Source organism: Trichogramma pretiosum, unplaced genomic scaffold, assembly GCF_000599845.2.
Source record: "Trichogramma pretiosum strain Unisexual culture from Peru unplaced genomic scaffold, Tpre_2.0 scaffold14, whole genome shotgun sequence".
Taxonomy (NCBI): Eukaryota; Metazoa; Arthropoda; class Insecta; order Hymenoptera; family Trichogrammatidae; genus Trichogramma; species Trichogramma pretiosum.
The window spans coordinates 225,358-239,618 of record NW_019641706.1 but is presented as its reverse complement, the minus strand read 5'-3'; the positions used below and the strand labels follow the sequence as shown (position 1 = coordinate 239,618).

The window sequence follows — 14,261 nt, the reverse complement described above, 5'->3', positions numbered from 1 at the left end:
GAAGTAGAGGCCCGCTTGCCGTATGCCGAGAGAGGTCAAGAAATCTGATATATAGGAAAAAGCTTAGGGTAAAAAGTCTTGTATTATCCGCGAGTACGCGCGCGGCTCCAAGGCAGGCAGCAGCGCGTATCTCTCTCTCTCTCTCTCTCTATGTAACTTCAGCAGCGCCCGGTGAGTACGTGATGCGCATTATGGAGCAGCGGCCGCTTGAGTATACGCGCAGAGAGCTTGAACTGCAGCGCGCGCACACACACGTGTCTGTGTGTGTGTGTGTGTGTGTGTGTGCGTGTGTTTGCAAGGAGAAATAGGTATAAGGGCCATTTTTCTTTCACTTACTTTGCTCAACGTGATCCTCGATGTACGTACGAGGCGAGTCGAGTCTGCGAGTAGTAGAAGCCGTGTGTGTAGAACACCCACGTCTATATATGTTTGTAAGTATCTCGCATACTCCGTTATCACGTTCCGAAAGAGAGAGAGAAAGAGAGAGGAGAGCTTGAGCTTCTCACCTTCTTTTACTCTTCCAAACTGGCAGTTTCCCTCGCTTGCTCTTACGGGCTTGGGAAATATTAGCCAGCTTCATTTCCATTTCCGGGCAATTGAAATAATATTGAATAGTCTTTCTTCTATGTAAAAATTATTTTTCTTCCCTTAAGTAAACTTTCGCACACTGCACATTGCTGTTCCTTTTTTTCCTTCTCCTCCTTTTTTTTTTGGTGCTTTCACAACTCTAACTTTCGTAATCCCTCGTGTGACCCTAGTTGGCATATACACACACTCTGTTGCTGCTGCTGCTCACAGTGGTCCATACGCACTAGCTCAGCTCTGATGACAGTTGCAGCTTTAAATTTTTGCCAACTCTCTCCTGCGCTTGAGCGCGATGAAGCTTAAATAGCTCGCACACGAGGTCCTTTTTATTCGCCCGGATGAATTTATGTAATTTACTCGCGCCGTTACGCGTGGGCGACGAGATATTGACTTTACAAGGGCGCACAGAGGAGAGCTCTTCCGGACGCGAGGAAAAATATAATGGTTCTGTCTCTTTTTTTGTGCGCCTTTTTACGGGTCAAACGTAATTAATAGCAGAAATTTATAGAGAAAAAAGGTAAGGTGCAAAAATGTTCATTGCGTTCGAGCAGATATAAATTTTCAACCGTTACGCAACTCTTATACGAATCCCAAATTACACAGTTTTCAATATATTAATGTGTAAATGATATATCTTTGATTACGCGATCGGTCAATTCGAACGTACGATCTATATTTCTTTCTAAAGAAAAAAAAAATTGTAAACGGTCATTTATATATTTCGGTATACATTTTTCAAAAAAAAATTTTCGCGTTCAATTATAATTAGAACAAGCATAAAACGTGTTTCTTTTTTTTTGTAATCTTGCTACAGTTTCATGAATTTTCATTTTCAATTAAATTACTTTTTGCGGTTATTCGAGAAAATGCAATGTTTTTAGCGCTTACATCTCGTTAGCCTTTTCTGCTCGACCTGATGCAAGCAGGACAGGACAGAACAGAGGGAACGAACGAACGAAAGAGAATAACACGCAACAGAATTATTATTTGCTTGGAAAGGGCTTTCCATTCAAATTTCCTGTTACATGATTCATGCCAGGCCGCGGCGAGGCTGGCAAAATTTGAATCTCAAATATGTCTTATCCTCTCGTGCTCAGCTCTCTCTCTCTCTGTCTCGGGCGTCTTGAATGTCATGCCGTCTCAGCAGCAGCAGCCGCAATGGTGTCACAAACGAGGCAGTGAGCGCAGCTTGTGTATCTTGCGCGCCTGACGCATTTGAAAAATAAACCACTTCCAAAATCGCAGTCGAGCGCGGGAAGTGTCTCAAAATTAAAATCGAGCTATACACTTCGAATCGTGGAAGACTTCGTTAGAATACGTTGTTACGCAGCTGCAGCAGCTTTGTACCTATTTATAACGGCGCGCACTGTGTCTTCGAAAATTCATGCAAATGTTGAAAAATTTATCATCGCGATGCCCGGGGGAAGCGCAGCACCAGATTTTTTCCGCCGACCCACACACACACCACTTCTTTTTGGCTGCACCGCTGCTGCCGTGTATTACCTCCTATTTCTTCTCGGCTCTCAAATTTGTAGCGTTTACCTTCCGAGCTCACTCTCGGTCTCATTCTCTTTCTACCTACCTACCTATCTATTTTTTTTTACTCCACCGACTGATTTTCCACAAGGGTATTATGCTAAGTCGACATTATGCGTTTTTTTCCTTGCCTTCTGTCCTGCTTCAAAGCAAACTCCATCATACTTGCAGCTATATCTCTCTGCATGCGCACACGTGTGTCTCTCTCTCTCTCTCTCTCTCTCTCTCTTACTCTCTGCGTACTTGGCGCTATTACTTTGTGTAACTCTTTTACGTACTTCGCGTGATGGGGCGAAAAAAGAGACTTTCCAGATTTTTTCCTGTGTTTATCTTTTATCTCGCATCGATCGATAATGCAGCCTCCACGATTTATCCAGCAGCAGAATTTTGCAATTTCCACAGGCGTGTACCCTGTACACGTGGCTAAAATAATTATGATTTTAATGCTGTATAAAAAATTCGTTTTAAAAAATAACTGTCGACTTGATTGTAAAAAAAAGGAAAAAATCATTTTCAAGTATCTTTAAAATCCAATTAATTATTTCTCCATAATGTACACTGTTATTAAAAATATGAAAAAAAAAATAATAATAAAAGATAAGGCACCGTGCAGCAAAGAATGCCTGCAATTTTTTTTTCATTTGTTTTGTGTAAGCTGGGGTGCGCCGGGCCCGAGTACGGCGAGAGAGAGAGCAAATTCTCGAGCTAAATAAGCTTATTCCGACTATTTATCACCACTTGTGGAGTCGCGCTCGCTCGCTCTTTCGCCACCACTGCCGCTACGCGCTACAACCGCTGGTTACCGCTCTCTCGCTCCACCTTCTTTATCTCTCCATATAAAAAACGTTCACATAACAGTAAATACATTTCTGATCCGCCGTAAGGGTGTATTATGAGCTTGCGAACAGATACGACTCGCGTGTATATACGTACGTCTTTTTTTTCGTATACCTACTCTTCCTCCTCCTCTTTCATTTCGCGTGCTTTACGCCAGCAGTGATAGTATCGCGTTGGATTCGATGAAGCTTTCTTCGATTTTATTTTTCGCTTGATTTCGTTCATTTCTTTGATTCTCGCGATGCGAAAATTGCCGCGCTTACAGATACATATAATAAGGAGCACCAATCACCACCGCCGCCGCGTACCGAACCGGAAAAAAAGTTGTCACTCCGAAGTTTTACAGTTACGCGAGGACGGTCGCGCGCGTTGAAAAAGTTTTCGACTTCTCTGCCTACTACTCGTTAAAAAAGGAATTGCGCGTGAATTAATTTTACTTCGATGAGATTTCATAAACACGAAGTGCGATGTAAGAAAAGGAAAAAGTTAACTGGCAGAAGTAAAAGCGCAAGAAAATGTTGTTTGCGCGCATTACGCACGACGTTAGAGCACTGGCATGCGCGAATAATGATACGTGGCGTACTGCATCTGCTAAACCGGGCGTTATCTCAATAATATCAACGAAAAGCGAGTAGTAGTAGTAGCCAGCAGCTCGACGAGAGAACTGGCAGTTTAATTGGCAACGGCGGAGCAGCCCTCGCGCACGTAGCAAAACCATTTGAATAGCTTTGCGTCTATTCGCTTATGTCATATGCGTACATTTGTAAGCGCTTCTCCGCGAGCACTTTAGATCGCGATGTCGTTAGTCGAAGAGTGACAAAAGAGTGTACACATTATTGTGCATATGTTATGATTGTTTACGCAGGTAGGGCGAGGTCCAAAATAAATACTCAATTAAACGTGTTTCGAAAATGAACCATGTAACAGAACTCAAATGTGTTGTATTTGTCCACGTACGCATGCCAGCTCTAGACCAAGTTCTTGACCTTGACGTTAGGAGAGAGGGACACAGAGCTAGAGATGATCGAATTGTACCGCTGACACATTATATACGTATTGCGCAGGGGTAGAGATGACTGAAGTCATGGAAATTGCTTTAGTTTTGCACGCCCACAACCAGAGAGAGAGAGAGAGAGTGAGACAGAGGTGCTGAACCGAGCTTCAATTTCGAGTTCAACGCAGCCGCGCGACAGGTTTTGCGCAAAAGCTCGTCTCTCGCCCGCGAGCTGTCTCCATATTTATATCTATATCAATGCGAAGATAAGGTTCATTTAAAAAGGAATCCTTGTGAAAAGGGAAATAGAAAAGGGTCGCTAGAGCAGGCAAAGTCTTAATTTCTTTTTGAACTATCCTTCGCGCGGTTTTTTTTCATCCTCGGCTTTTTCTTTTTTTGCCCTAGCATATACCTGCTCTCTTTCTCTCTCTCGCTCTGTCTACTTATAAAGCTCGAATTTTCTTTCTCCGACTCTCCGCACTACCGTTCGTACCGGATATTATGTAATATTCTATTCTCTCGTTGCATTTTTCATAAAGCTGTTGGGCGCTGCGTCGTCCTCTCTCCCTCTCTCTCTCTCTTCTTTTTTCTTCTTCTCATGATTTTTTCTTTTTCGTCCTCCCATGTAAATATAATATTTTGCACGGTACAGAATTTAAGCGCTTCGACCGTAAATAGTTCGAATGTATACAGGTATATATCAGTTCGATCGGAACATTGATTTCACAAAGTTCAGCGTCTTACAAGCGGTGCACGAGACTAAACCAGTGGGAGCCACCTATACACACACACAGTCTCTTTCTCTTACACCAAACTCATTCACGCGCAGACCTCCGACCCTCCCCTCGCCTCACCTCTCTCTTCCTCTACATGCAATATTGCACATCCAAGTACTTGCAGGATGATAATTCAATTACCAGGGAGAGAGAGAGAGAGAGTCCTGGGCTGGCACTGCGCAACATCAGTAGGTAGCGATGTGCGCGCCGGGCTATATACCCCCTGTGCCGTTGCTGCTGTGCACTACTGCTGCTGCGAGGGAGTGAGAAAGAGCGAGAGAGAGAGAGAGAAAGAGAGAGAAGCGATGATCGATACTTTGACTATGCACTTCATTAATTATGCTTTCTCGCTCAGTGAATAAATTCGTTGCGTTACTACTATATCTGTCTGTGATGTATACGCGAGTCTGTGTGTGTGCAGCAGCAGCAGCGCAGAAATTCAGCCCTGCTGCTGCCGCTGCCACCAGCGCCTGTATACACTACATCGATATACATATCGAATTCTCTTCGTTCAAACCTACGCGTAATCGCGTATGGCATTTAGGCCCTAGCCTCGCAATATCTAAAACTCAAGTACGTATACAGCACGGCTCCAACGCACAACCACCGCACCTTGAGCGCACGTCGGAAAGGGTGAATTAACCAAGCTCGACGAGAGCTAGCTAGCGCTTTAATAGCCAAGTCCGGCAAGCAAGGGGATAGGCAGAAAAAAATAGAGCCAGAATGTGTCTTTGCTGCTCGCTTGCACGAGTTGGCAATTTGACCGAGAGCGATTTTCGAAACCCTTTGAAATTTCGTGATTTCGAAATGCGAGCGTCAATTATGAATACATACGCGCGCGCGGTGTATGTATGTACGCAGGTAAAAGCTTTGATTAATGGTTGCATTTTTAATAAACGCGTCGGCGTACCGCGCGTCATAGAGTGTTGTATTACAAAACTTTTGCTATCTCTCTGCATGCTCACGAAAAAAATGAGAGAAATAACGCGAGAGAGAACCAATCGAAATGATATTTAATCAAAAACTTTGAGCGATGCAAAAGTTACTGATCAGATATAATATTAAAATCTTTGCTCATTGAATATGATAAACAGTGGACGTTTAATTTATCGTCTGTATATAATATGCGAGATCTATCTGTGTATGCAATTTTTCTCTCTCTCTCTCTCTCTCTGTCTTCATAAATTAAACAAATTCTTTCATAAAGTTTTCATTAAAAATTTTGCCAGGGAAAATTTTTCCTCAACTCTACTTCTAAAAAAAGCAGTTATGTTTCAAGTTTTATTGTAATTTTGTTTTGCTTCTCTTTTCTGTATAATGACGAGTCAAAATACGACGTACAGAGGAGGATGCGCTTCGGTGGGAAAACGTGATATTTACGCAGTCTTACTTTACAACCATTTTTTTTTGTATCAAAAAAAAGGGAGTTAGAGAGAGAGAGAGAGAGAGAGAAAACGTCATCCACTGTTGTTGTCGTTTACACCTTTCACTCATGCAACTCATAGACACAGGAGCTTTTTTATTTTTCGCATCGCGTGTGTATGTGCTTCTCTAGGCTCTCTCTTTCTTTTTTCTCTCTTGAGAGAGTGAGAGAGTGAGAGTGACGGGAGCTTGCGCACAAGTAAAGGTTCTCATGCATAATACTAATTTCATTTTTCTTCTTTTTTTTCTCTTCTCTGTTTTGTTCATTTTTTCGTGTACACACTTTACATGAGAGTGAGAAAAAGGCGCGCTGTGCGACAACTACAGTTTTTTCGTTCGTGAACTAGGATTTTGCACCAGTGCATATTTTTAAACAAGAAATCGTATACGCACACACTCTCGCCGCTGCTACGAATAAAAAGCCTGAAATTACAAGTTATTTTATAAAAAAAATTGCATTTCAAAATATTGCGTCGACGTCAATGGAAAAAAACGTCAAACGCGGGCTCGTGCCTCGCTCTCTCTCTCTCTGAGTAGTATAGCTTTACACGCGTGCCAGCGTATAAAAGCTCTAAACTTCGACAAAACTAGATATCGTACACCTCCTTCAACTTTTTTCATTTCGTTTACTTCTTTTCTCTCTCTTTCTCTGCAAAGTTCGTCTCGCATTTCTATTATTACATCTCTCACTCTCTGTTATCGAGTGTATATTCGTAATTCAAGATCTCTCTCTCTCTCTCTCTCTCTCGCTGACTAGCTCTGTACAACGCAATGGGCAATCCCTGTACTTCATATCTAGCGAATATTTTCTCAATTAGTCGTTTCGCGAAACGCCAAATTATCGAGAAATCAATCAGTCCACGTAGTAATTGAAATAATCGCGTAAATGAGAATCGACCGTTTTATTATTTGATGCAATTACGTTTTTCTCTCTCTCTCTCTCTTCCTTTTTTTTCCTTCTTTTTTTTACATTTTTGCAATCTATTTTACGCGAGCGATGTGGATGAAGTCACCTTCTGCAAAATCCTGCGCAAAAAGCCCAACAAAATAAAAGAAAGAAAAAAAATGCTGCAGAAAAAAAAGGAGAAATCAGTAATACGCGAGCTCCGTTTTTATTTGCGACACATGCGCGCGCGCGCGGCGAGCCTCGGTTTGTTGTATACACGCACACAACAAAGCTTCTCCATCCTCATCAACAATCGACATCATGCGCGAATTTCCGCTGTAACGCCGCGCGTGGAAAACTTCCGGAAGCTTGTCTCTTTTATTATTATCATTATTATTATTATTATTATACTTTTTTTGTTCCCCAGCCTCCCTCTATTCCCATTCACGTACACCCACACCCGCACACACACACACACACACACACACACACACACACACACACACACACACACACACATAGAGGTAAAACGAAAGAAAGAAAGACAATACTTCGCAATTCTGCGGTTTTTCGCGCATCGTATATCTTGCACAAGTGCAAGCTCGTTCGCCATGTGTTTATGTGCGTGTAGTGTGTTTGTGTGCGTGTAGTATATACATGAGCTTTCAATAGAAACTGTACAAGGGCCCGTTGTAAAGCTTTTGTGCTCGGTGTTCGCTTTTCAGTCGGCGGCGGTGGCGGTGATGCTGTTTACCGTCGAGCGCAGAGAGAGAAAGAACGAGAGGTACATACACACACACACACGCACGCATTCATGTACGCACACAAACGCGTTTGTAACAATCTCGGTGCGCTATACACATCCGATTCGATAAATATGCGCTGAGCTTTTTTTACATTACGACTTCTGATGCGTGTGTGGGGCGTTTCTCTTTCTATACGTATGACACATAATACGTATACGTAGTGAGAGACGATTTTCGATTGAAAAACGGAAGTATTTGCGTGACCGAATGTGACGGCAAGCGATATCCCAAGATTCACCCTCTGCGCAATTCCTGTGTTTTACAAACGTTTCGGAATAGATACCCTTCGGTAGAGAAATATATATTCATACATCGTAGTACATCGTGAAAAAAAAACGTTCACTGCGCGCGACAAGAGAGAAACTGATATATGGAAACAAGTACGAGTATTAGAACGGTATACCTGCGTACAGTTCGAACACGTGTATTGGCCATTTTATACATCGTATATTAGCCCTTAGCGAAATTTTGTTGCATCGTACTGACTTCGTGTGTGTGTGTGTAAGAACAGGGAGTCCCCACGGAAAATCCGGAGGCTGAATATTTTCTCCCTGCCCGTTATATATCAATTTTGGTGTTTGCGAAATTTTTCCCCCTGCTACTGCTGCTGCCGCTGCCCTGATGTATGCGGTCGGAGTACGAAGAAACGTACCGTTCACGAAGTTGATCTATTGACCAATCGATCGACACCTATACGCGCGCGTTATATATATTTTTCAACTTCTACGCCATATTATTGAGGGGCGGCTGGGCTGAGAAAACAGCGAATTCTTCGAGCTTTTAGCAAGATTTTTCCGCTCAAGGGCTCGCGCGTTGTATAGTCTAGTATTCTACGAAACAACGGGGGCAGGCAACGAAAAAAAAGGAGGAAAAATAATAAAAAGGACACCAGGCAAAAAGAATCAAATAAAACTTTTTCCCTCGAACTCATGCATAACTCAATTCGTTGGCGTACTGTACGTACGTATATATAACAAAAAGCTATGTATACGATTTCAGGATTTTGGCACGTATGTGTATAGAACAGTGTGCACAGGTATAGAGTACCTACACCCACACACACGAGCTGGGAGTGGAAAATGTACTACCCAAGCACATTTTTCTACCATTGGAATGGAAGGCTACATCCCCCAAGCCCTCGTTCGGGCTTACAATGCAACTCTCTTACATTGAGTTTACTCCTCGTAAATACTATTTTCGATGCGATGGTTTCGTCTGGATTTTTCTGTGCGAGCAGCAGTAGCAGCAGTGGAGAGAGAGTATTTTATTTTCGATAAATTTTAGCTCGATATCAAGCTCGTAGCGCACGCGAGAATGTTCGGCAAAAAGAAATGAAAATAAAAGAAAAAATTGTTGAAAAAAATAGGGAAAAAGAGCAATAAAGCTCTTTATAATCTGACAGACGATAATTGCAACGCCGCGAGTGCGCGCGCGATTTCGGACTTGTTTGTTGTTGCCATTGTTGTTTTGGGGGGAGAAAAAAAAACAATCGATCGAGGAAAAAACATTGATTCTCTGTGTGCGACCTATCGTATTTTCTTATGTGAATATGAGTGTAAGTCTTTAATGCGTATACCGTAAAGATAAGGATACAAGGTACAATCGTATTTTCTCTCTTTAAAACAAATGTATAAATCGATCAATCGACGAGAGTTCAAGGTTCGCTCGGAAATGTGTATTTATATAATCATACACAATATAGCTAATGGTCAATACGATATTTGCCTCATCATTGTCACGTACTTTTTTCTCTCCGCAGACCTTTTTTTCCTGCATTTTGAATACATGCACGTGCGATAATAAATGAGATCATTTACCCAAAATCTACGCTATCGATTCTAATTTATTCGGGAAGAAATTGACCCTATAATGTACGCATGTTTTGAGTTCATTGATAAGAAGATCGGGAATCTCCGGCGAGGAAGTGATTAATCATTGGCCAGTGGGCCATGCGCAAAAACGATTATTCAGCAAAATTTTGGTCGGTCATCGAAAAAAACTTCCGTTTCGAAGCTCGCTCGGGTGGGCTTTTACAGCGGAAACAGAGCGCGCCGCCGTCCTCTCTCGGGCGCTCGTATAGCACGCACACATTAGCACGAGTGCGGCATTATAATACTCGAAATCTGGAGAAAAAAATCCGCGCACACTTAATCTCTCTTTCTCTCGCACACAAGCACAAACGACGCGATGCTCATCGGCAGCAAGATACACGCGTTCCAGAGTAAGATGCTATACACATACACATAATTTACGTACAGGCATACGCACGCAGATCTCTCTCTTTCTCTCGCGCGCGCCTGAGAGCGCTTCGCGATACGTTACGTGCCGAAGACGCCGCGGCAGCTCGACGCAGTGTCACTCGATAAATTGAAATGAATAGTTGGCTCTTTGGCTCGGTGCACACACGACATATATATAGTTAGATTGCGGAGTGAGTGAGACAGAGAGACGACAACAGCATCGACGACGACGACGCGAGTCACATGCGGCCTCGTTGATAATAAAACTTTTTTAATACGCCGAATTAGGACTGACAATTGAAACAAATTCAACAACACAACATACACTCTCTCGATCGTGATCGGTTACTACTACGATCTGCGCCGTTTTGCGTCGTCGCTGTGTCTGCGCGGATCAACGTCGATGGTATATGTTTAGTTTTCAACTTTTGGCTCTTCTCGGCGTTTCGTCTTTGGCTGTTGCAAAACTGGTAAGTCGAATGTTATTCTCTTTGTTTTTTGTTTCCCGCTCATCGAGCTCGTTCGGTGTTATACATGCGCGGTAAAGGTCATCAACAATCATCAACACTTGTTGTGTCGCACAGGATCCCTCATCAAGATGACACTGAATTTCGGGATCATCGCGACGCTGCTCGTCTCGAGCTTGATCGGCAGTCTCGAAGCGGCGCATTTCGAACATTACAACTTCAGTCTGCCGTGGAAGACGCGCAACTACGGCCTCAAGCACGTGCCGATACCGGTAAAGAATGCCGAGGATCGGTTGATTTACGTGTCGGGCTCGCTCGAGAACGCCAACAGCGTCAAGCTGGAATTCGTGGACGAGCAGTGCAAGCAGTGCAGCGTCCCCCTCAATCTCGTCTACAAGTCCATCAGTCGGCGCAGCGCCCACAGCCTCGGCAACGGCAAGATCGTCGTGACGTTCCTCATCAATCAGCTGCTGCCGCGCACCAGTCCGCTGATCTCGATTCTCAAAGGCGACTGGCGCGCGGTGATCGTCGACCCGCGCGACTGCACCTTCCGCAGCGTGACCGTGGCCCGTGCCGGCAAGCGGCTCGTGGGCCTGCTGCCCTATCGCGACGGATTCGACCTGCTCATCCAGAACATGGACAGCTGGCAGGGACCGAAGAACATCCGAGTGGTCAGCTACAACGACCGGGGCGAGGTCCTTCGAGGCGGATACCAGGCGCCCGTGCTGCCCGATCAGGAGATCCTCAAGATCCTCATGGCCAAGGAGTACGACTCCGAGGCCGGCTACTTCTACATGACCAGTCAGCCCCAGAGCGGCTCGTCGGTCCTCAAGCAGCTGAACTCGCGCTTCGAGGTGACGAATCGCTACGAGTTCCAGCACTCCAAGTACATCACCTACGACGAGCACGCCTACTCGGTGCTGAACGGCCGCTTCTCCGTCTGCTACTTCGACAAGGAGTCGCGCAAGAGTCTGCAGTGTCTCCTCGTGGGCGGCGATCTGCGGGCCTCGAGCGACGACAACAACGCCGCCGAGCCCGCCTCGAGCGTGAGGATCGCCTTCGACCGCGACGTGCACTTCGTCAGAGTGCGAAATCTCGGCGGGCCGGCGGGTGGCGTCGTCATTGTTTACGCGACCGATCACGAGGACGGAAGTTGCTCGGTTTACCTGCAGCTCGTTGATACTGCTGCCGCTCCTCGAGTTTCCGGAGGAGGAGGACAGGGAGGAGCTGCTACTGCTGCTAGTGCTCCGATTGAGCCGGTGGTCGGCAAACTGATCGAGTTTGGCAAAGTTTCCAGCGGCGTATACGGCGTGTACGACTTCGAGATGCGAGACGAGTCCTATTGCGTGTCCGTGTCGACGAGAGACTCCATCCAGACCAAGTGTATTGTACCGCCCAAACTTCTCTGACGTTACTGATGATGCTATTTATTTTTACGTTTTTTTGTACTTTATTTAGATCAATGTAGTGCTGCGTTAGTGAAAAGAACTTTATCTATTCAAGTATTTCCTGGTCAAGTTCACTTACATATATGCTATACTTTAAGGGACAGCATGCTTATATATTATAAGAGCATATTTTGACTGCTTGCAAATTTCGAATGTACACACTTTCATCGTACCGAAATTTTGTTAACGTCGTGTAGCGTCAAAAATTAGTACTAGACGCTACTAACAATGAGGGATCGATTTTTCAAAATGTTATTGACGATAATGGAAAAATATAAAATCGATTACCGTAGCTGTGTGCTTTTGCTTGAAATTCACTTCATTAGTGAAAAATAGTGTTTTAGATAATAAATAAAAATTACTATGTTATATTTTGATTTCTGAAAGTTTGACATGATTTCACTACACTGCAGAGTAATTGTACATGAGCTTTTAAAAAGTAAAAAGCCTCACTTGTACAGACGTTTTTTTGTTAGTATTGATCGGTTTGAGGCCGAACTACTTGCTTAGTATATTAAAAATTGTAATGTTAAATATCAATTTTTATTTTTAAGGTTTTTCCCCTGTATGTGTCCGATATATATTTACTGTGATCAGTGTAATTGTGTATATTTATTGTACAGTCTTCATAGGAGGTAAAATAAAAAATATCATTTCAAATTTCGATATGTCATTTCTATTTCTGGACTTTTCACTTTTATAACATATACAAGCGCATATCATCATCGTCGTCGTCGTCGTCGTCGTCATCATCACGAGCGCACTAATCATCATTTTTATCGGGTCGATTTCTGTGCTGTTGCTGCTCTGGGGCCGGCGCGCACATTTTTCACAATCTCGCTACCACAACACCAGTGCCGAAAAATTATCAAGCAAGACGGTTACGCTTGGTTCGAAGCTTTTCGAGACAGCGAGTCTACATTATCGCTTATCGGGGACGACGACGACGACGACCGGAGAAAGAGAGTAGGAAAGAAATTCGCTCAAAAATTTTTGCCAGGCGATATATTATGATTTCGTGTGCGCGTGACCGTGTTTGTGCTTGTGAAAGAGAGAGAGACGAGTTTCTTTAAACTCATAGAGCAATGGAAATTTTGGGCAGTCGACGCCGATTGGAACTCTAGGAACGAGCTTCATAGACGACGCTAACGTCTCCCTTCGTACACAAGGTATAGTAAACGACGTACAACAACATACAATATTGCACAGCAGCGATTCTCGCGTGCACACTATACGAAACTTAATCGAAGTCTCGATTTTATTTTTAGCTCTCTATCTCTCTCTCTCTATCGACAATGCCACAAACTCGAACCGAAAGCATGTATCCACTTCTGCTACTGCTGTTGCTCGTGTTATTCGCAGCAGTAATCGAAACAATCGAGTCTCGGAGTGTAAGCGACAATGACTCCATAATGGATCGCGACTGGTCGATCGTCCGTCACTTTCAACGGTCTTCCTCGTTGCCGCTTGTGGTGCAGTTGCAGCAGCTCAACGGCACCAACAATACCAGCAGTGTTGTCGGCGGCAGCTTGATTCACATAGTCGACGTACAGGGCGACGACGACGACGACGAAGATGGAAACAAACATCCCTTGCGGCTGGTATTATCGGCTCGTGGTGAAAGCTGCAGCGTCCCTTTGTCGCTGGGCCATCCCTTGAGACAGTCGAGGCGCGCCGTAGGCCTCGGCAACGGCAAACTCGTCGTGTGGCTGCTTAATTATCGCTTGACTCCTCTCGAGGCCAAACACACGGGCGAGTGGGTCTTCGCCATTGTCGACCCGACCGATTGCCAAGCCGCCGTCAGCTTCAGGATGAAGGACACGGAGGCGCAGCCGGTGGAGGTGATCGACGTCGTGCCGTACTACGATACCTTCGACGTGCTGCTGACGAGCCTGAACGACACCGAGGACGACGGCCTAGAGGTGCGCTACAATCACGCCTACAGATTCGACGACGCCGGCGAGCCCGATTCCACCGTCGTTAATCCCACCATGCGAGGTAATCATCTTTTTTCAGCTTTTTTATCCAGAAGGGATTTTTGAGTGAAAATAAATCGTGTGCCGCAGATATCGACTCCAGGCCGTTTTACACGTCGGACGCGATCCGCTTCTACAGCATCCGACCGCACAGCCCGGCGGCCGGCTACTATTACGTGCACGTCAAGCCACCGACCGGGAGCGCGATGGTGCGCAAAGTCGGCCCGGACTTTCGCGTGCTCGCCTCGGCCCACCTCAAGCCGAGCAAGTATCATCGTTTCGGCCACG

At 44.7% G+C, this 14,261-nt stretch overlaps 1 protein-coding gene across 1 annotated transcript; it reads left to right on the top strand.

The window, feature by feature from the left end:
- Nucleotides 1-10,215: 10,215 nt before the first annotated feature.
- Nucleotides 10,216-12,567, top strand: LOC106656804. Its single transcript, XM_014377955.2, has 2 exons — nt 10,216-10,552; nt 10,667-12,567. Exon 2 carries the CDS (start codon nt 10,681-10,683, stop codon nt 11,956-11,958), a length of 1,278 nt encoding a protein of 425 aa, XP_014233441.1. The 5' UTR covers nt 10,216-10,552; nt 10,667-10,680; the 3' UTR covers nt 11,959-12,567.
- Nucleotides 12,568-14,261: the final 1,694 nt, after the last annotated feature.